At 30.3% G+C, this 21,823-nt stretch overlaps 6 protein-coding genes across 7 annotated transcripts; 5 read left to right on the top strand and 1 right to left on the bottom strand.

Moving 5' to 3' along the window:
- The first annotated feature begins 426 nt into the window (after positions 1–426).
- Positions 427–2,559, top strand: VIT1 (vacuolar iron transporter 1). Its single transcript, XM_012216956.4, has 4 exons — positions 427–836; positions 922–1,007; positions 1,088–1,202; positions 2,002–2,559. Exons 1-4 carry the CDS (start codon positions 595–597, stop codon positions 2,294–2,296), a joined length of 738 nt encoding a protein of 245 aa, XP_012072346.1. The 5' UTR covers positions 427–594; the 3' UTR covers positions 2,297–2,559.
- A 767-nt stretch (positions 2,560–3,326) lies between these two features.
- Positions 3,327–6,093, bottom strand: HSFA8 (heat shock transcription factor A8). The gene is given in 3 exon segments (XM_020679366.3): positions 3,327–3,459; positions 3,461–4,306; positions 5,705–6,093. Coding segments are annotated over 3 exon segments (1,128 nt in total). The 5' UTR covers positions 5,927–6,093; the 3' UTR covers positions 3,327–3,399.
- Positions 6,094–8,956: 2,863 nt separating this feature from the next.
- LOC105634147 (caffeoyl-CoA O-methyltransferase) lies at positions 8,957–10,361 on the top strand. The gene is made up of 5 exons (XM_089716127.1): positions 8,957–9,127; positions 9,298–9,383; positions 9,457–9,601; positions 9,689–9,820; positions 9,910–10,361. The coding sequence occupies exons 1-5, from the start codon at positions 9,074–9,076 to the stop codon at positions 10,198–10,200; spliced, it is 708 nt and encodes a 235-aa protein (XP_089572253.1). The 5' UTR covers positions 8,957–9,073; the 3' UTR covers positions 10,201–10,361.
- A 3,097-nt stretch (positions 10,362–13,458) lies between these two features.
- On the top strand, positions 13,459–14,837 carry LOC105634146 (caffeoyl-CoA O-methyltransferase). Of its 2 annotated transcripts, XM_012216952.4 has the most exons (5): positions 13,459–13,617; positions 13,701–13,786; positions 13,860–14,004; positions 14,237–14,359; positions 14,474–14,837. In XM_012216952.4, the coding sequence occupies exons 1-5, from the start codon at positions 13,564–13,566 to the stop codon at positions 14,762–14,764; spliced, it is 699 nt and encodes a 232-aa protein (XP_012072342.1). In that variant the 5' UTR covers positions 13,459–13,563; the 3' UTR covers positions 14,765–14,837. The 2 variants fall into 2 exon arrangements, with proteins under 2 accessions (XP_012072342.1, XP_089572252.1); XM_089716126.1 differs by lacking the exons at positions 13,459–13,617; positions 13,701–13,786 and having other exon boundaries at positions 13,844–14,004; positions 14,477–14,837.
- Positions 14,838–16,260: 1,423 nt separating this feature from the next.
- On the top strand, positions 16,261–17,633 carry LOC105634143 (caffeoyl-CoA O-methyltransferase). Its single transcript, XM_089716125.1, has 5 exons — positions 16,261–16,419; positions 16,590–16,675; positions 16,749–16,893; positions 16,981–17,112; positions 17,203–17,633. Exons 1-5 carry the CDS (start codon positions 16,366–16,368, stop codon positions 17,491–17,493), a joined length of 708 nt encoding a protein of 235 aa, XP_089572251.1. The 5' UTR covers positions 16,261–16,365; the 3' UTR covers positions 17,494–17,633.
- Positions 17,634–20,033: 2,400 nt separating this feature from the next.
- LOC105634145 (putative caffeoyl-CoA O-methyltransferase At1g67980) lies at positions 20,034–21,419 on the top strand. The gene is made up of 5 exons (XM_089716476.1): positions 20,034–20,202; positions 20,408–20,493; positions 20,567–20,711; positions 20,799–20,930; positions 21,016–21,419. The coding sequence occupies exons 1-5, from the start codon at positions 20,149–20,151 to the stop codon at positions 21,304–21,306; spliced, it is 708 nt and encodes a 235-aa protein (XP_089572602.1). The 5' UTR covers positions 20,034–20,148; the 3' UTR covers positions 21,307–21,419.
- Positions 21,420–21,823: the final 404 nt, after the last annotated feature.

The following is a 21,823-nucleotide window of genomic DNA, read 5'->3' as shown; positions in this document are numbered from 1 at the left end:
CTTAAATTATTGTCATGTTTTTTATTTTATAAGTAAATAATGTTTGAATTTTGTTACTTTCTTTGTCAATAAATATAACAATGAAACTACATCATTAATTAAATTTTGATATAAATAAATTTAACGTAACTTAATCTTTAATCTACTAATAAAATTCTTTAATTAAATATTTGATTAATTTAATCACAATTTAATATAAATTATTTGATTTTTATGGATACTAATAAAGATATATTAAAAAAAAGTAAAAATTATAACTTAACTATATTAATTAAAATTTTTTAATTTGTTTAAATCAAATAAGGACACAAATTACATGAGACACAGATTACGTGTTTAATAGAATCCCAACCCCTGTTTGTGGAAGGAGTTTATCTGTGGCCAAACGCCACGTGCGTAGTAAGTATATACTATACTGTTACCTCAGGTGGAATGCGAGTCGCCACGCCCACGCCACAATAACAAAACAAAAGACCACAGTATCAAATCCACACCGCCTTCATTTACATACAGACTCGAAGGACTCTTTTATCACACATCCAACAGTCAATCGCGGCGGGGCACCGCCTAAAACATACTATCCAAAAGCCCAAAATGGCCGCTGTAACCGAAGGAAACCTAGACCCTGAGAAGCAGACGCTACTCAGCCAGCATAAGGAGCGCCACTTCACCGCCGGCGAAATCGTCCGCGACATTATCATCGGAGTATCGGACGGTCTCACTGTACCATTCGCCCTCGCCGCCGGTTTATCTGGCGCCAATGCTACATCTTCCATTGTACTCACTGCCGGAATCGCCGAAGTCGCCGCCGGTGCTATCTCCATGGGACTTGGAGGGTAATATTGCACCTTTTTATATTACGTATCAGATATGATCACTTAACTAGTTAGGACTCTTAATGGATTATTTGGATCTATGCAGGTATTTAGCGGCTAAGAGCGAGGCAGATCACTATGCAAGGGAGCTAAATAGAGAACGAGAAGAGATACTAAGTGTTCCTGACACAGGTTTCCCTCTATTTTTTTTTTCAACTGATTTTTTAAAAACACTTACGTGTATTTTGATGATGATCGTCATTGAAATGCAGAGGCGGCTGAGGTAGCAGAGATACTAGCACAGTATGGAATAGAGCCTCATGAGTATGAGCCTGTGGTTAATGCTCTTATGAAAAAGCCTGAAGCTTGGCTTGATTTCATGATGAAGTAAGTTCAATTTAATTAACATCTTCTAAATGTCATCTTTTATTGTTAATAGAAAAATTGAAATATTAGAGTGATTGATCCACAGTTTCTGACTTTCTTTTTCAGAATATGTTTGGGAACTGTAATGAAAATGCAGTTACTGAACATACTCTTGATTAAGGTTAGGATCTTTAGTTTTGGGACGCTGGATAAAAAAATCTAACAAATAGGACTAAAGTTTATGTACTTAAACGACGAGTATAATTAAATTTGTAACCCACCACCTAGAACAGTACCTCCGCCACCACCAGGAGGAGCACTGATACACTCTGAAAAGTTACAGAAGCAGTATTTTTGAGGACAAACCCAAGTGGTCCCATATTCCAGAGCACCTGCAAATTGCAGTTGGAACTATTAGATTTGTTTCATTTTCAGTATCACATGATGGTACATAAAATTTTGTGGTTTAAAGCTGTAGATTTCTTTTTTCTTGGATGCTTGTGTGCCTTTTCTGCGTATTTATCGTGTTATCATTGCAAATTACACTTTCCTTTTCAATCAGAATTAAAAATATAGATGACTGTCCATGTTGTGGCCACATAGGTCAAGATACTGCGACTGTGTTTGTGGTGGTTCATCATGGTTCTGAAGGGTGAAAAACAAAGATTGTGCTTAACATCTAATTGTTCTTTTGCAAAATCTTTAATTGTTTTTAAGATTTCTTTAGGAGGATAGTTCAATAGAACTTATGACAAGTAGTACTAGAAAGTTGAAATACAAGAAACTAGCAATGAAACGAAGTTGTCCTATATGGGTGCAGGTTTGAACTGGGATTGGAGAAGCCCGATCCAAGAAGGGCCCTACAAAGTGCCCTGACTATTGCCGTTGCTTACATTTTGGGTGGATTAGTTCCTCTGGCTCCTTACATTTTCATTTCAAGAGCTCAAGATGCTGTAATTGCATCAGTCGTCATAACCTTAGTGGCATTGTTAATATTTGGCTATGGCAAAGGGTATTTTACGGGTAGTAAACCCTTCAGGAGTGCCTTACAAACTGCCCTTATTGGCGCCATTGCATCTGCTGCTGCATTTGGCATGGCTAAGGCTGTCCAGTAATCATATGATCCTGCCTGCCATTGCCAATATAAGCATTTTAGGGATTTCAACTTGCATACCGTTGTAATATCAGCTTTGATAATATTTGTGCAACTTAATGGATTTCTGCTTACATTCTAGCGTACACCTGTTCATTTTTAAGACATTTTTCCTTTAGTTTTCTTTTACCCTTTTCCCCACCCTACCTTTTCAATATGTTTCTAATATTTAATTAAGCATATCTGTAAAATGATTATTTTATTTGATAATTCCCGGTTGTACCATTTGATTCCAATTTTATATTTTTTTCTTTTTTTATTGATTTTTTTTTTTTTTTTTTTTTTTTTTTTTTTTTGTAATGTTGGATGTTAAATTAATGTTTTTGGCCATTATAGAAAGGAAATGATAAAAACAGAAATATTTAAGCGTGCATCTGAACTAATTTAGCATAACCAAGTGGTTTTACACCCCCCGCCCCCCCCCAAAAAAAAAAAAAAAAAAAAAAGAAGATAATACTATAAAAGCCAAAAAACTATGATTAATACAAAGAATTGAAATGTTTGATGGATTCAGACCTTTTGCTAGAGGCGCATCTAAATCATCGGAGCGTATTATCTTAAACTAACTAAAAACTACTTATAATCTGCCACATTCTCATCTCTTGGAAAGCTCAACAATGGCAAACATGATCGGAGAGAATATTAAGTATTGCATAATAGAGAGAGAGAGAGTTGATGTTCGTGGCACATAAATCTTTTTCCACATAGCACTATCAACTACAGATTCCTATACATGTCAACAGGAACAAAATTTTCATTTTCATGAAACAGAATGTTTTCCTGCGATTCTTCCCAGCAAGTGTTGAGAAAGACCGTGTCAGTAAACCAAACATCTGCCAATGAGACAAATGCATAAAAACAATAATCAGCATATGTAAATTTAACTTTATCAGAATCAACAAAATGATGTAGATAGATAAACTATCAAAGGAATTTTCAATGTTCTTTGACAGGCTGAGAGATAGAGAAGAATAAAAAAGAAACAACTTACATCGCTTTGAAAAAAATTCATACGCCCCAGGGACACAGCCAAAAGTATCTTCATAACAATTTTTAGGAGCTTTTCTACTGTAATCCATTTTTTAGGTTGGTTTCTGCCGCCAAAAGAGCCATTTGCTCAGTTATTGATTTCCATGTTCTCAGACTTCTCTAAACGATTCCCATCCAACTGGTCAACCTGAGTTCGACATGGTTCTGCCTCAGTTTCATCTTCAGCATCAATAAGCCCTTCACCATCATGTTTGGTATCATCAATATTCCGTAAGAAAGGAGTGGCTAAAAGAAACTGTTCCCATGCACTATCGTCTGGCAATTCTGGTAGAGCAAGTGGAGCATGATTTTCAAAAGATAAATTTTCTTCCATAAGCAATTTCACAAAATCTGGGCTCAAGAAAGAATCTTTTCTCATATCGGGTAAAGGGTTAGATGCTTGTGGTATTTCTGAAACCATTGGTGTAGGCATCTCCTCCACTTGTGGCGGCTGGTATCGTATTATCATACCATCAGAAGCAGCTAATTGTCCTTCATCTGCACCTTGCTCTATTATAGTTCCTGGTTCAGCCATCCGCCAGTTATTTTCTTTTGGGTGTAGCAGCTGAACCAAAAATCCTGGACTTTGCATGACCATAACTAAAAATGACAGCATCTGCTGCTGATTTTTTTCCATTCCTTGAACACGATCTCTCAAGAGGAGTAGCTTATTGCTTGCATTTTCCTGGTGCTGCCTAAGTTTAACTAATTCCTGCATTAATGAATTTCTGTCAGTCTTCAATTTCTCAATTTCCTTCCACAGCCCATCATTTTCAATTTTGTCACAAGGCTCAATCGAGTTGTCCTGCTGCTGTAACAATTTTATATTGTTTGTGCTTTGAGAATTTTTTCTTCTGCAGATATTCTTTAACAAATGTTTTTGACCTCTGACAAATCCATCATTAGCAAATTCCCAACGATCTGCATCAATTTTTCTGAAGCCCTGAAATATTTTTAATGTTATACATCTGTAGAAGAATTCTTAAGTATCCTATACATGGACCAAGAATCAAGAACCTCCCAATTACATCTCACCCTCCTACCACTCAAGGTAGTCCCTAAAACTGAGTAAATAAACAATGAAACCATTAAACCCTGCAACCTAGTAAAATTAGATGGACCAGAGTAGCAAGAAGAATGAAAAAGAAAAGACGTAAGGAAAAAGGGTGGTTGAATAGGAGACAATACATTTATAGGTGAAATTAAAAAAGAGAATGAAATCTGAGAGGTTCAATAAGGATATTCTCGTTCTACGCATGCATATATATTTTGCCACCAAATGCTTAATGAACTAAGAAAAAGAGAAATATATAAATGACAAATGAAACAACATCAGTCTTAGTACTAGTAAAGAGCCACCAAAATAGATGGATCTGCAAGATATGATAGACAACATAACTGCATCACAATTCTAGCCAAAGATGAATTAGCTATACACATGTTTGCCTCTGGTTTTTCTTAGGACTAGAAACAGAAATAAATAAAAGGAAAAAGGAGACAAAACCAATTAAAATCAGTTGGCTCACACCACAAGCAATGTATCAAACAATAAGCATAATATATAAAATTCTTAAGGCAATAACCTTTCTTGAAAGAAGCCACAAAAAAGAAATCCCAAAATATTCATTCCTTGGGACATGGGTGTTTGATTAGTTAGAAAAGTACATCCCAAGTGGTTCCTCTCAACAATATTGAAGGGAAATGAGCTATAAAGATTATCCCAATTGCTGAAGTAGTTGCTGTTAACAAAATTCATGAACCGCGCCAGCTCTAAATAACAATTAAAATACAATGTCTACTTACAAACAATACAATCGGGAATTGCAACCCATGCATAAATTCTTAATGGATACAAGTACATCTTCCACATTATTAAAATGCAACATAGAAGAGAAGCTAGTCAAGCTAGATACCATTCCTTGGGTATGGGAATTCGGTCTTTACTCTGCATTTAGCATTTCAAGGATAAAATAATACTACTCAACACCAAATTGCTGGATTATTAACACATTTCATAATAATACTCTAGTTAGAGTATAAATTTGATTCATTCAATGCCTTGGATAATAGATGTTTCCATGTTAGAAACAGAGAGTGCATACAAACACGTATCAAGATGATGCCAATTTTCTACATCACAGTACAATTTTGACAGACAAGGGCTTAACTAACGAAATTTAGAACACACAAATAGCAATCAATTGAAACCCCCAACAATCAACAAAAGACCACAAGCTAGAAAACACCAAACAAACTTAGAATCAAACAAAACAAAGTCTACCCATTAAAGCAAACAGGAGGATATTAATGAAAAAAAGAAAAAGAAAAAAAGAAAACTCACATAGATGTTAAGCTGCCTGATAAAGCTAGAAGAATTACTGTGCTTGAAGTATTTAGGCAGCAATTGAACTGAAAACTCAGTCATATCCCATATAACGAAAGAAGTGTCGCTATTTTGGCTCCATGAAATTATCGAATTTGTCGACTCATCATCTACCATTTCATAGCATTTTTTAAGGAAAGGCGCGACTGATGGAGACCCATCATCTCCAGATTTCACCATTGATTAACAATCGTCACAAAACCCACAAACAAAACGATTTTCTGAACCAGAATGGAACCAAAAACGGTGTTTTAGAACAGTTTGTTAAGTCTCCGTAGACTTCGCAAGAAATGCAGGAGCCGGAGAAAAATTAAAAAGAAGGGTATAAGAGGAATTTGAGGAATTGTACGGACGACAGCGTCCATTGGCTTTCGGTTTTGAACCGCGTAGACAAATTTGGAATGTGGAAGCAAAGATATTTTGAGACTCTGCGGTTAGGTTTTTTGCGATTCGTTCGGTGAGATATTTAAGACGATACTGTTTTTTTAGGGTGAATTACATTTTTTTCCTTTTAGTTTAGGATCATGTGGTGATATTGATCATTAACTTTTCCTTTTTTTTAATAATTTTCGTGGTCAAAAAATATATTAAAAAGAGAGTAATACGTGACTTCCCTTCATATAAAAAATAAAATAAATAAATTTATAATCATTTATGAATTTATATTTCTAAGAAAAATATTAATGGAAAGAATTATGTAATTATTATTGGAAAATCCGAGCATGTCTCCAAAATAAAAAAAAAAAAACAACAGGATTGGTGTTTATAATTGAAGATGGGCTGAAAAGTGTATTGGCCCAATACTGTAGATAGCAGCAGGAACTCTACGAAAAGCCATGCGCAGAAAGTTAAAAGGTCAGCCCCAAGAATTATAGGATTAGATGAGATGGGCTTTGGCCTATGAAATATTATAAGAACATCCAGATGTACTTGCACATTTAATTTTGTAATTTTTTTTTTTTAAAATTGAGTGGTAAGGGACTTAAAGGTAATTTTAGACTCATTTACATAATAAATTAAATTCTTTTTTGAAATGAATCAAAAATTGCATCTTCATACCTTAGTATTCAAAAAAAATATATTACCTTTTGAATGCTGGTTTGAAAATTCAACCTTTATTGTTAATTAAATTACTTTGTCACAATGAAAATTTTCTTCATGAAGGAGCACTTAGAGTCTGTTCGGCAAAATTAACTATTTGTTATCTATCAGCTGTTTTAGTAGCGTTTAGCTATTTTGTTATTTATCAGCTGTTTTAGTAGCGTTTAGCTGTTAGCTGTTTTAATATTTTTTTCATGAAACGCCACGAGTTAAATTTTCACAAAATGCTACCATAACTTCTAAAGTCTAGTCCAAACATTATGTTACTGAAAAATTTTTTAAATAGTAACATTTTAACCGGATAAAACGCTAAAAACTACTTAAAAAATTATTGTCGAACACGGCCTTAGACTTCAAAATAAATGACTTAGAGTGATTTTCATTCAAACCAATTCCTATTGGTTTAAGTTTTTCTGATTCGCAATTAGTAGCTTTTACATTTGCTCCATTTTAAAACTTTAGAGTTTGTTCGGCAAAATTAGTTGTTTTGATAGTTGTTATAACAGTGTTCAGTTGTTAGCTGTTTAGATAGTTTTCATAAAATGCTAAAAGTTAAATGTTATATAGGTTAACTTTTAATAAAACATTATCTTTAACTTCTAAAAACTAGTTGAAATATTATATTATTGAACACCGTCTTTAATATTTTAACGGGTAAAAATATTAAAAGCTAATTAAAAACAGTGTTAATGTCATAGATGAAGCTTACGTGAAGATGTTATCCACCTTTTCTTATCCAACCACCTATCGTTAACGAAATTGATATTTTCCTGCATGAATCATTCATAGTTAGACCAATAACTTCGTTAATGTAGTCTAAAAACTTCTGATGAAATAGAAAAAAAATCAATAAAAGAGTAGCTTTTCAACAACCTTTCGTTTGGCATTTTTCTTTCCTCTCATTTGACGTTCTTTTGTTATTTTGTTGATGGAGCCTTATCTTTTTTTCTTGTAGCGATAGAGACAGACCACCTTACTTATTATAAATAATTAGTATTATGAAAAGTAATAAACTTTACTTTTCCATAATTACCGTATAAAACCATGACGTGTTAATTGATATTAGTTATTGTTGTTGGCTATTCAATTAGTTATCACTTAAATTGTTTTTTTTAGCTGTTAATTATATTAAATATTAGTTATTTGTAGTTAATTATTTATACAAAATAGTTTAAAATAAGAATATTTAATAAAAATAATTTTTTAATTAGCTATTAAATATAAAATAATTTAAAAAAGTTCAATTAATTGCTATATACATCTAATTTGTTATTATAAATATTATATTACTGAATATTATAATTAATAAAAATAATATTTTAATTCTGATCAAAATTTTAAATGTTACTTGTTGCAGAATAATGGGATGATACTTTTACTTAAAAATAATATGTTGTTCTCCTCATTTTTATTTTTATTTTACTATTTTTTTAATTTTTTAATAAAAGTATTACTGTGTAATATGTTATATATATGATTCTTTTATTCTCCATTTTATGATAAAGTGATGATGAACCATATACATACATCATTGCCTTTGAATTTTGACAACATGTAATATAAATATAATGCAATGGTGAGAAGGGATAGAGGAGAGCTAAATATATAAATTTCTCCCTCTATTGTTTGGAAAAAATTTTATGGCATCTAAAATTTCAAGCGAAATTATTATGCTTATAAAATTAGGGATTCTATAATAAATGTTATTACCCAAATGAAATTATTATGCTTATAAAACACTCCCTCAAATGTTATTACCAAACAGAGCTTTAAAAATTTTTTGTCGAACCCCCCTATGTGAAGTATGGTTAGTTGATCTCACTCAATTTTTTAAAAAATGTTTATAAAACGTGATTAAATTGATAAAAAAAATTATATATATTAAGTGAAAAACTTTTAAAATTTTTAATCTAATTAACCGCTAAAAAATCAAATTAAATAAAATGATCTGACCGGTAGATATTTTTAGCTCTGCGGCCGCTGGCAATGCTTTTTTGGTAGTTGGAAAAAGGAACCCACTCCGTCAAACCCATGTCCCCATGAGGCTCTGTTTGTATAACTCACTAATTTTGGCGTTTGGCGTAAAGCTGCTTGGTATAACTCAACTGTCAATAAATATCTCACGAGCAACCAACATATGTTTCACATCACACCAAAAATCATTATGAACATTCAAATATATATTGCTGCATTTTTGTTAAAGTGAGAAGAAGAAGCAAGTCAGGCATGGCGAATGCTTTACCTCCGAAAGGAATCCTCCAGAGCCAAGCTCTACAGAAGGTTATTTGTGTTTAATATATATCTCAACACTGCAATTTCTGTTTTTTCTTTTTCTTTTTTTTTATCTCAACGAAGGAATTGATTATTAATATTGACCACAGAGAAAAAATGTATTAAGAACTCGAATTATGTCCTTTTAATGTATTAAAAATTTAGAAATTTTGTTACAGTATATCTATGAAACAAGTGCATATCCAAGAGAGCACGAGGAACTCAAGAATTTACGAAAAGCTACTGAGAACAAATATGGAAAGAGGTAAGTAATTAATTTCTATATATTCCATAAATATTAGAAAACTTTCTAATTTTTTTGAAAATATGAATTGCAGGAGCCAAATGTCAATACCAGCTGATGAAGGGCAATTCCTATCAATGCTTGTTAAGATTATGAACGCCAAAAGGACGATAGAGATCGGTGTTTTTACTGGCTATTCTCTTCTTTCAACTGCACTTGCCTTGCCTCATGATGGCCGGGTAATTTATATACTCTTCTTCCTTTTATCTTTTCTTTTTCTACTTTTAGTGAAAAAACCTTGATCTGCTGAGAAAATTTGTGAACAGATAACAGCTATAGACATTGATAAAGAAGCTTATGAAGTTGGAGTACCATTCATCCGCAAGGCAGGCGTCGAGCACAAAATAAATTTCATTCAGTCTGATGCTATTTCAGTATTAACCGAAATGTTAAGTAATGTAAGCATAATTCCAGAAAATTTTAGCCTAATTGTATATATATTAAGATTTTATTTATTTTGTTCTTTCTTTTTTTTTTAACACAACAGGAAAAGGAGAGAGAAGAATTTGACATTGCATTTGTCGATGCTGATAAGCACAATTACAAAAATTACCATGAGCCATTGTTGAAATTAGTTAAGGTTGGAGGAATAATTGCTTACGATAACACCTTGTGGTTTGGATTCGTAGCTCAAGAAGAAAATGAAGTTCCAGAGCCTTTCAGGCCCCTGACAAAGGCTACACAGGAACTCAATGAGTACCTGTCTCGGGATCAACGTGTAGAGATCTCGCAAGTTTCTATTGGCGACGGTGTTACTCTCTGTAGGCGTCTCTATTGAGAATGTTTCTACCATAGTTACATGGCGTATATATAGAGTTTGTCTCTGTTGCAGCTGTAGAACATGATAGATGGTGTTTTATTGAGAATGTAACGATTAGATTGAATACAGATTCAAAATGACTCAATGAGTTAAATAAATTCTTCAAAAATTCAGCAAAATTAATTTAAAATAGGTTTCACAAATTATAAACATATTCTAATAGTAGTAATATCAAAGCTAAAATTTGGTTGAAATATAAATATTATAATGATTTCAATTATTCATGTGTTGGCTCTATGAATTTATTAGTGGACCGCAACTTATGTATGAATTAAAATTATTCATTTTAATATTTCGACAAAAAAATTTGCTAAAATATACATAAATTGTTAAATTTGCGCCCTAAGGGTAATTTATCAAATTCAATTAATAATTCATTCGATAATTTGAGTTTATATGAATTAGGCTTACCTATATAAAATGATATAGGTTTTGTGATCTTATATATTTTCAATATGAGATAAATTTATCTTTTTAGGGGAGGGAGTATATAATTGTACTAACACAAATAATAGGGAGCCACCGAGACCTCCCATGCTTTTATGGAAGTTGGAAGAAGCTGAGTTGAAATTTGGGGAACCCACGCCCGTCTCCATATCTTTGTGAGGTTATCTTTTTTATCATTTTTTCTTTTCAGCAACAAAATTTTATTTAGAATTACAAAAATCAGGAAAAATTATCTCGAGCCAATAGACTTCCTTAATGTTGTTGTAGGGTCCCTCCAACATATAAGACCCACACACATTTGAAAAGAAAAAAAAAAAAGAGAAGTAGACGCGTGATTAACGCGCGTCCACCGCGTCCCCTTCTCCTATAAAAAAGAGAAGGTTTTCCTTCATTAAGGCGTACAAAAACATAGAAGCAATATACATAGTTAGGTGTAGAAAATTTTAGGTGTAGAAAATTCAACCTTTATTGTTAATTAAATTACTTTGTCACAATGAAAATTTTCTTCATGAAGGAGCACTTAGAGTTTGTTCGACAAAATTAACTATTTTGTTATCTATCAACTGTTTTAGTAGCGTTTAGCTGTTTTGTTATTTATTAGCTGTTTTAGTAGCGTTTAGCTGTTAGCTGTTTTTGTATTTTTTTTAATGAAACGCCATGAGTTAAATTTTCACAAAACGCTACCATAACTTCTAAAGTCTAATCCAAACATTATGTTACTGAAAAATTTTTTAAATAGTAACATTTTAACCAGACAAAACGCTAAAAGTTACCTAAAAAACTTTTTGTCAAATACAGCCTTAGACTTCTTACTTAAATGACTTGAGTGATTTTCATTTAAACCAATTCTATTGGTTTAAGTTTTTCTGATTCTCAATTAGTAGCTTTTACATTTGATCCATTTTAAAACTTAGGATCTATTCGGTAAAATTTGTTGTTTTGATAGTTGTTATAACAGTGTTCAGTTGTTAGTCATTTAAATAGTTTTTATAAAATGAAAAAAGCTAAATATTATATGGGTTAATTTTTAATAAAACATTATCTTAACTTCTAAAAATTAATTTAAATATTATGTTATTGAACACTATTTTTAGCGTTTTAACCGATAAAAATATTGAAAGCTAATTAAAAAATTATTGTCAACAAGGCCTTAATGTCATAGACGAAGCTTACAGACATGTTATCCACCTTTTCTTATCCAACCACCTATCGTTAACGAAATTGATATTTTCGTGCATTAATCATTCATAGTTAGACCAATAACTTCGTTATTGTAATCTAAAAACTTCTGATGAAATATAAAAAAAATCAATAAAAGAGTAGCTTTCCAACAACCTTTCGTTTGGCATTTTTCTTTCCTCTCATTTGACGTTCTTTTGTTATTTTGTTGATGGAGCCTTATCTTTTTTTCTTGTAGCGATAGAGACAGACCACCTTACTTATTATAAATAATTAGTATTATGAAAAGTGATAAACTTTACTTTTCCATAATTACCGTATAAAACCATGACGTGTTAATTGATATTAGTTATTGTTGTTGGCTATTCAATTAGTTATCACTTAATTGTTTTTTTAGCTGTTAATTATATTAAATATTAGTTATTTGTAGTTAATTATTTATACAAAATAGTTTAAAATAAGAATATTTAATAAAAATAATTATTTAATTAACTATTAAATATAAAATAATTTAAAAAAGTTCAATTAATTGCTATATACGTCTAATTTATTATTATAAATATTATATTACTGAATATTATAATTAATAAAAATAATATTTTAATTCTGGTCAAAATTTTAAATGTTACTTGTTGCAGAATAATGGGATGATACTTTTACTTAAAAATAATATGTTGTTCTCCTCATTTTTATTTTTATTTTACTATTTTTTTAATTTTTTAATAAAAGTATTACTGTGTAATATGTTATATATATGATTCTTTTATTCTCCATTTTATGATAAAGTGATGATTAACCATATACATACATCATTGCCTTTGAATTTTGACAACATGTAATATAAATTTCTCCCTCTATTGTTTGAAAAAAAATTTATGGCACCTAAAATTTCAAGGGAAATTATTATGCTTATAAAATTAGGGATTTTATAATATTATACAACTTTTCAATTAACAACGGTCTTTTCAAATAGAATATTAATTTGATGCGTGGTTAATATAATTTTGAAATAATAATTTTTATATTTTTTTAAATTTTCATTTAGTGTTAAAGCAATCTACTTTTATAATTATCAAATTCTCAATAAAATAATTTTATAGATATAATATTTAATTAGTACGTTAATTTTTTTATTGAGATTTTTTACGAGGAAGTTTCATGATACCTTTATTTTATTGTTACTTGCAAGAGAGCTCAAAAGCTTTACGTGTAACGTCAGAGGTGATTAACTATTCTAGGTTCTTACAAAACAAAAATTTTTTTTTGCACATTAAGACGTAGTTTAGTGATAAATATATTTACGATCTGACAATAGATCCAGGTTTGAATCTCTTCTCCAATACTTAAAAAAAATCTTTAAAATTTTAAAAAATAAATTATTCAATTATTTTTATATTAATGTGATTTAAATGTATTAATTATTAAAAAAATGAAGATATACTCTTTTCATATATTATTATTATTATTAGAATTTTTTTTTTGAAAATATTATTAATAGAATGTTTAATTCTTTTGAAACTCAACTCTTTTAAAGAAAAATGATTTTTGAGGTTTAAACTAACCTACCTTTTAAGCAAGTCTTGTCCCCATCAATCGAAAATATGCTTTCACACCCATAAATTTGTAGGAGCTTTCCAATATATTACTGCATTTTTGTTGAAGTTAAAAAGTAGTAGTACTACTGTAGTAGTTAGCATGGTGCCCATTTTACCTCCTAAAGAAATCCTACAGAGTGAAGCTCTAATGAAGGTTTTTTAAATATTGTTTTTTGGAGAAGATTGTGTTATATCTATCTGTATAATGTATTCAAAATTTAAAAATTTTTGTTACAGTATATCTATGAAACTAGTGTATATCCCAGAGAGCATGAGCAACTCAAGAATTTGCGAGAAGCTACAGAAAACAAATATGGAAACCTGTGAGTAATTAATATGTATATATACACAATAAATATTAGAAAATTTTATAAATGTTTGAAATTTGAATTGCAGGAGCATGATGGCAGTACCAGCTGATGAAGGTCAATTCTTATCAATGCTTGTGAAGATAATGAACGCTAAAAGGACACTAGAGATTGGTGTTTTTTCTGGTTATTCTCTTCTTTCCACTGCCCTTGCCTTGCCTCATGATGGCCAGGTAATTATAATATATACTCTTTCGACCCCTTCAATTTCTCCGCATTATTTTTTAGAACGAGAATAATTTTGTTTTAGGGTTGGTAGCTGCCTCTCCGGTAAGTATTTTTCGGGATGCAACTTTTTTTTTCTAAAGAATTCAAGAATTTAAGCATGCTCTCTCTCTCTCTCTCTCTCTCTCTCTCTCTCTAATGAAAAAGTAATCTTGGTCTGCTGAGAAATTTTGTGAACAGATAACAGCAATAGACATTAATCAAGAAGCTTATGAATTTGGATTACCATTCATTCGCAAGGCAGGCGTCGAGCACAAAATCAAATTCATTCAATCTAATGCTATTTCAGCATTAACCAAAATGGTAAATAACATAAGTATTAAAATTTCAGCTTAACTATATATATTTATATTAGGTTTTATTTGATTTGATGTTTTTTTTTTTTTTTTTTTTTTTTTTTTTTTTTGAATACAACAGCAGAACGAGAAAGAAGAATATGACATTGCATTTGTAGATGCTGACAAAGAAAATTACAAAAATTACCATGAGCAATTGTTGAAATTAGTTAAGGTTGGAGGAATAATTGCTTATGATAACACCTTATTGTTCGGACTTGTAGTTGAAGAAGAAAATACAGTTCCAGAGCCTTTCAGGGACGCAAGAAACGCTATACTAGAAGTGAACGACTACCTGTCTCAGGATCAACGTGTAGAGATCTCACAAGTTTCTATTGGTGATGGTGTTACTCTATGCAGGCGTCTCTATTGAGAATGATAGATACTGGTGTTTTATTACTATCATCCATAAAATAAAATCATTAGAGGGTTGCATTTGGGTCGAATATTTGCTTTGGTTGAATACGTAAGCGTTAGATTGAATACAGTTTCAACGTGAATCTATGAGTTAATTAAATAAATCATAAACAATATAAATAAAAAAAATAAATTCTAAAAATTTATGAGTTAATTAATTGTTTTGGTAACTGTTTAGTTGTTTTGATAGCTCTTTAGCCATTTTAGTAGTGTTTACATATTAACTGTTTGAGCAACTTTTCATAACATATTATATGAGTTAATTTTTGTATAAAACGTTGTTTTAATCTTTAAAAGCTAATTTAAACGTATGTTACCAAAAACTATAAAAAATAGGGTTTAATATTTTAATAAGCTACTTAGAGCTTGTTCGACAATACTTTAATAGTTGTTAGCGGTCTTACGAGCTGTTAACTGTTTTAAAAACTGTTAGCTGTTGGATATTAGTTGTTTATATAACTGTTTAGAGTAAAAGTATTCGGTAAAAATAGTTATTTAATTAGATATTGAATTTAAAATGATAAAAAGAGACATTTAAATATTAAGTTTGAATTTTAACTTATGAATACAGTAGTTGACTCATTATAAAAAAAAAATGTCAATTTATGTATAGTCCAATTAGATAAATTGAAATCATTATCACTTTAAAATGATAATACAATTCCCTCACGTATTTCTCTGTTAATTCATTATTAAATTATTTTGTTTAAATTTTTGTGTAAAATAATGTAATTTTTTAACTTAATTGCAGATTTGTAGTGTTATATAGCAAAACACTTTAAACTAATGTTAATATAAGGATAATATAAGTTAATTAAGGATAAGGATAATATGAGTTAATTAAGGACATAATTGTCAAAAAAATTTAATAAAAAAATGGAAACTCTTACATGTATTAATATTTCAATAAAGATATATTATTCACTAACAACTGAATGATATAATTTATAAAAATAGTGTTTTGACACATTCAAAATTCTAAACTCTCCCTCAAATGTTATTACCGAATGGAGTTTTAAAAAGTTTTTGTCGAATGCAGCCTAACAAATGATGAGAAGCCAGCCAACACCTCCCCATCAGGACAGCACCCCGCTATGTGAAGTAGGGTTAGTTGATCTCACTCAATTTTTTAAAAAATATTTATAAAACGTGATTAAATTGATAAAAAAAATTTTATATATATATATATATATATTAAGTGAAAAACTTTTAAAATTTTTAATCTAATTAACCACTAAAAAATCAAATTAAATAAAATGATCTGACCGGTAGATATTTTTAGCTCTGCGGCCGCTGGCAATGCTTGTTTGGTAGTTGGAAAAAGGCTGAATTGACATTTGGAGAACCCACTCCGTCAAACCCATGTCCCCATGAGGCTCTGTTTGTATAACTCACTAATTTTGGCGTTTGGCGTAAAGCTGCTTGGTATAACTCAACTGTCAATAAATATCTCACGAGCAACCAACATATGTTTCACATCACACAAAAAATCATTATGAACATTCAAATATATATTGCTGCACTTTTGTTAAAGTGAGAAGAAGAAGCAAGTCAGGCATGGCGAATGCTTTACCTCCGAAAGGAATCCTCCAGAGCCAAGCTCTACAGAAGGTTATTTGTATTTAATATATATCTCAACACTGCAATTTCTGTTTTTTCTTTTTCTTCTTTTTTATCTCAACGAAGGAATTGATTATTAATATTGACCACAGAGAAAAAATGTATTAAGAACTCGAATTATGTCCTTTTAATGTATTAAAAATTTAGAAATTTTGTTACAGTATATCTATGAAACAAGTGCATATCCAAGAGAGCACGAGGAACTCAAGAATTTACGAAAAGCTACTGAGAACAAATATGGAAAGAGGTAAGTAATTAATTTCCATATATTCCATAAATATTAGAAAACTTTCTAATTTTTTTGAAAATATGAATTGCAGGAGCAAAATTTCAATACCAGCTGATGAAGGGCAATTCCTATCAATGCTTGTTAAGATTATGAACGCCAAAAGGACGATGGAGATCGGTGTTTTTACTGGCTATTCTCTTCTTTCAACTGCACTTGCCTTGCCTCATGATGGCCGGGTAATTTATATACTCTTCTTCCTTTTATCTTTTCTTTTTCTACTTTTAGTGAAAAAACCTTGATCTGCTGAGAAAATTTGTGAACAGATAACAGCTATAGACATTGATAAAGAAGCTTATGAAGTTGGAGTACCATTCATCCGCAAGGCAGGCGTCGAGCACAAAATAAATTTCATTCAGTCTGATGCTATTTCAGTATTAACCGAAATGTTAAGTAATGTAAGCATACTTCCAGAAAATTTTAGCCTAATTGTATATATATTAGGATTTTATTTATTTTGTTCTTTCTTTTTTTTTTTTACACAACAGGAAAAGGAGAGAGAAGAATTTGACATTGCATTTGTAGATGCTGATAAGCACAATTACAAAAATTACCATGAGCCATTGTTGAAATTAGTTAAGGTTGGAGGAATAATTGCTTACGATAACACCTTGTGTTATGGATTTGTAGCTCAAGAAGCAAATGAAGTTCCAGAGCCTTTCAGGCACCGGACAAAGGCTATACAGGAACTCAATGAGTACCTGTGTCGGGATCAACGTGTAGAGATCTCGCAAGTTTCTATTGGCGACGGTGTTACTCTCTGTAGGCGTCTCTATTGAGAATGTTTCTACCATAGTTACATGGCGTATATATAGATTTTGTCTCTGTTGCAGCTGTAAAACATGATAGATGGTGTTTTATTGAGAATGTAACGATTAGATTGAATACAGATTCAAAATGACTCTATGAGTTAAATAAATTCTTCAAAAATTCAGCAAAATTAATTTAAAATAGGTTTCACAAATTATAAACATATTCTAATAGTAGTAATATCAAATCTAAAATTTGGTTGAAATATAAATATTATGATGATTTCAATTATTCATGTGTTGGCTCTATGGATTTATTAGTGGACTGCAACTTATGTATGAATTAAAATTATTCATTTTAATATTTCGACAAAAAAATTTGCTAAAATATACATAAATTGTTAAATTTGCGCCCTAAGGGTAATTTATCAAATTCAATTAATAATTCATTCAATAATTTGAGTTTATATGAATTAGGGTTACCTATATAAAATGATATAGGTTTTGTGATCTTATATATTTTCAATATGAGATAAATTTATCTTTTCAGGGGAGTGAGTTTATAATTATACTAACACAAATAATGGGGAGCCACCGACACCTCCCATGCTTTTATGGAAGTTGGAAGAAGCTGAATTGAAATTTGGGGAACCCATCCCGTCTCCGTGTCCTCGTGAGGTTATCTTTTTTATCATTTTTTCTTTTCAGCAACAAAATTTTATTAGAATTTAAAAAATCAGAAAAAATTATTCCAAGCCAATAGGCTTCCTTAATATACCCATAACTAGCCTGGAAATATTAAATAAAAACCTGACAAAAACAATACAACTTGATCTTGGAAACCTCTCCTTTTCCATGGAGAAGAAAAAGAGATGTAAAATAACTTTAAAAAACTCACTTACAATTAAGTAAACACGAAATAAAAATAACTATAAATAATCGAGAGCTTCCATTTTATTAAAACTTTTTTACCATGTCCAGAGTCGCTTATTTTCATGTAACATCCAGTACAGAAGAAGCAAAATTTTGAATAGCTTCAAAAGTGGCAAGAATCTCAACTTCATTAGAATCCAAAATTTCAACTTTTTTATAGAATGCAGACAAACTTCACCTAATGAATTTTTCAAAACACCCATTCATACTTGGACCCAGTTCACCAAGTGCTGAACCATCTCCATTAAATTTGAAAAAACCAGGCAAAGGTGTAACGCAACCAATCAAATCATGATCAGGATGCAAATTCCCATTTGGACCATGCAAACTGTCATAAACAATAAGGGGAAACGAAGCCCAATCTGAAAAATTGGTATGCAAATTTCTATTCTTAAATTTAATAATTTCAACGATAGGCAAAGCATTTCAAAGCATCTACAATTTCAGCTGAAAGAACTGCTTTATTTCGTCTTAACCAATGAATATAAGAGCAATTTGTTTCACTAGGATTCACAATAATATTTCTCAAGAAAAGGTTCAATTTGCAAGGAATCCTGCACGCTTTTTATCTACTTGTATTTGTGCATGGATCAGTAGGAAACTGCAAAAAGATATTATGTGAATTTTCTTTTAGAAAAAAAAAATAGTTCAAATTTTTAAGCAAAGCCGTTACAGCTATTTAAAAATTATTTATTCTTCTTTTAGATTACTTATTATTTTTTCTTAATATTTAAAAAGCAGTTATTTAATAATTTTTTAAATTAATGTGATTTTGGCTCAAGAGTAAGTAAAAGTTTAAAATTTAAAATGTTTATTCATATATTAGTAGAAATTTCCTATATATATATATATATATATATATATTGGTAGAATTTTAATTTTCTCAAAATCTAAGTATTCTCGCAAACAATGAAACAATCTCTCAGTTTTCTCAGTTAGCCGTTGTCATTTACTGACTCTTTTTCTTCTTCTTGATTCCTTGGCAGATTTTACAATGTGAGAATGATTTGTTCTAAACTGTTTTTTTTTTAAAAAAAAGAAAATAATTTCTCAATTTAAAATTTAAAATTTAAAATTTTAATTTTAATTTTTTTGAAAAAAACGTAAATTTTGCCTCTATTAATTGCTTAAATTTGAATAACAACCATTTCAAAAAAAAAAAAAAAAAAAAGAATAAGAACAATATCAAAAAATATATATATATGATGTCATAAATCTCGTTGTATCTCAACAGACACAAAATTAGTCACTTTTACTTCCTATTAAAAATTTAAATGATTTATTTGATTAAACCTTAAAACCACAAATAACAGTTTATTCTTATAACTCTACTCAGATTTGTATCTCTCTCTAAATTGCTGAGATGATTCATTAATAATATTGTTAGTGCCTTTTCAAAAAAAAAAAAAAAATTAAATTATATTTGAATTTGTTTTCGGAAATTTTATATTTGAATTTAAATTTATGAAAAGATAAAAAAAATATAAATTTATCGATAAAAAAAATTAGATAAGTACTTTATCTGTTTAAATAAATTATAATCATAATATTTCAGAAAAAAAAAATGAAATTCCAATGAAAAAAAAATAAGAAAATGTTTGTTGAGATTTAAACCTGACTTTTAGGAAAACACTCTACTATCAATAAATATATCACATAAGCTTCACACCACTCAGTAAATCATTAGGAACATTCCAATATATATTAATTGCCTGCATTTTTGTTAAAGTGAGAAGAAGAAGAAAGTGAGGCATGGCGAATGTTTTACCTCCTGAAGGAATCCTGCAGAGCGAAGCTCTGAAGAAGGTCATTCGTATATAATATATTTCTCAACCCTGCAATTTCTCTCCTTGAGAACTATATATGTGTTTCCATTGGTTCTCTTTTTTCTTTTTCTTCTTTTTTATCTCTGCGAAGGAATTAATTACTAATACTCACCACAGAGAAAAAGATATTAAGAACTCGAATTATGTTTTTTTAATGTTTTAAAAGTTTAGAAATTTTGTTACAGTATATCTATGAAACAAGTGCATATCCAAGAGAGCACGAGGAACTCAAGAATTTACGAAAAGCTACTGAGAACAAATATGGAAACAGGTAAGTAATTAATTTCCATATATTCCATAAATATTAGAACAGTTTCTAATTTTTTTGAAAATTCCGATTGCAGGAGCATAATGTCAGTACCAGCTGATGAAGGGCAATTCCTATCAATGCTTGTTAAGATTATGAACGCCAAAAGGACGATAGAGATCGGTGTTTTTACTGGCTATTCTCTTCTTTCAACTGCACTTGCCTTGCCTCATGATGGCCGGGTAATTTATATACTCTTATTACTTTTATCTTTTCTTTTTCTACTTTTAGTGAAAAAACCTTGATCTGCTGAGAAATTTTGTGAACAGATAACAGCTATAGACATTGATAAAGAAGCTTATGAAGTTGGAGCACCATTCATCCGCAAGGCAGGCGTCGAGCACAAAATAAATTTCATTCAATCTGATGCTATTTCCGTATTAACCAAAATGCTAAACAATGTACGTAAGCATACTCCAGAAAATTTTAGCCTAATTACATCTATATTAGGAATTTATTTATTTTGTTTTTGGTCTTACACAACAGGAAAATGAGAGAGAAGAATTTGACATAGCATTTGTAGATGCAGATAAGCACAATTACAAAAATTACCATGAGCAGTTGTTGAAATTAGTTAAGGTTGGAGGGATAATTGCTTATGATAACACCTTATGGCATGGGTTTGTAGCTCAAGAAGAAAATGAAGTTCCAGAGCCTTTCAGGGACTGGACAAAAGCTATACAGGAACTCAATGACTACCTGTCTCGGGATCAACGTGTAGAGATCTCGCAAGTTTCTATTGGCGACGGTGTTACTCTCTGTAGGCGTCTCTATTGAGAATTTAATATCATTTTGCATTGCTATTTAAAGTTTGTTTATTACATTTGACATGATAGATGGTGTTTTGTTATTATTATCCATAAAATAAAATTATAAATAGCATTGGATTTCGTTGATTTTCAGCAATAAATACTTGCAATGGAAATAGAATTCGTTGATTGTAAAATAAAGATGATATATATTATGATCCGGTATATGAATGTACAAATATTTTTTAGCGAATTGAACTTATTTTTTATAACCGAATTAAAAATTAAAAATTAAAATTATCTAAAACCTTAAGATAAATCAAATCCATCAACTTCAATAGCCGAAATGAAAAATTAAATTAGATTGGTTTTGTTCAATTTTATTTTTCTATTTTAACCCTGCTTGCTGCTAATAGCAGGGAAAAAAAAAAAAAAAAAACGGAACCACTATTTAAAGAGAGTCAGACAGTCTTAAAAAATTGCCAGTGTAACAATTCATTTGTTAAGATACATAAATTGCCACAGTGTAACAATTCAGAACAACA

This window comes from Jatropha curcas, chromosome 11 (genome assembly GCF_041381405.1).
Source record: "Jatropha curcas cultivar XTBG-Jc1 chromosome 11, XTBG_Jcur_1.0, whole genome shotgun sequence".
NCBI classification, from domain to species: domain Eukaryota; kingdom Viridiplantae; phylum Streptophyta; class Magnoliopsida; order Malpighiales; family Euphorbiaceae; genus Jatropha; species Jatropha curcas.
The sequence above is the reverse complement of the archived record's forward strand: the minus strand, read 5'-3'. Positions and strand labels throughout refer to the sequence as shown.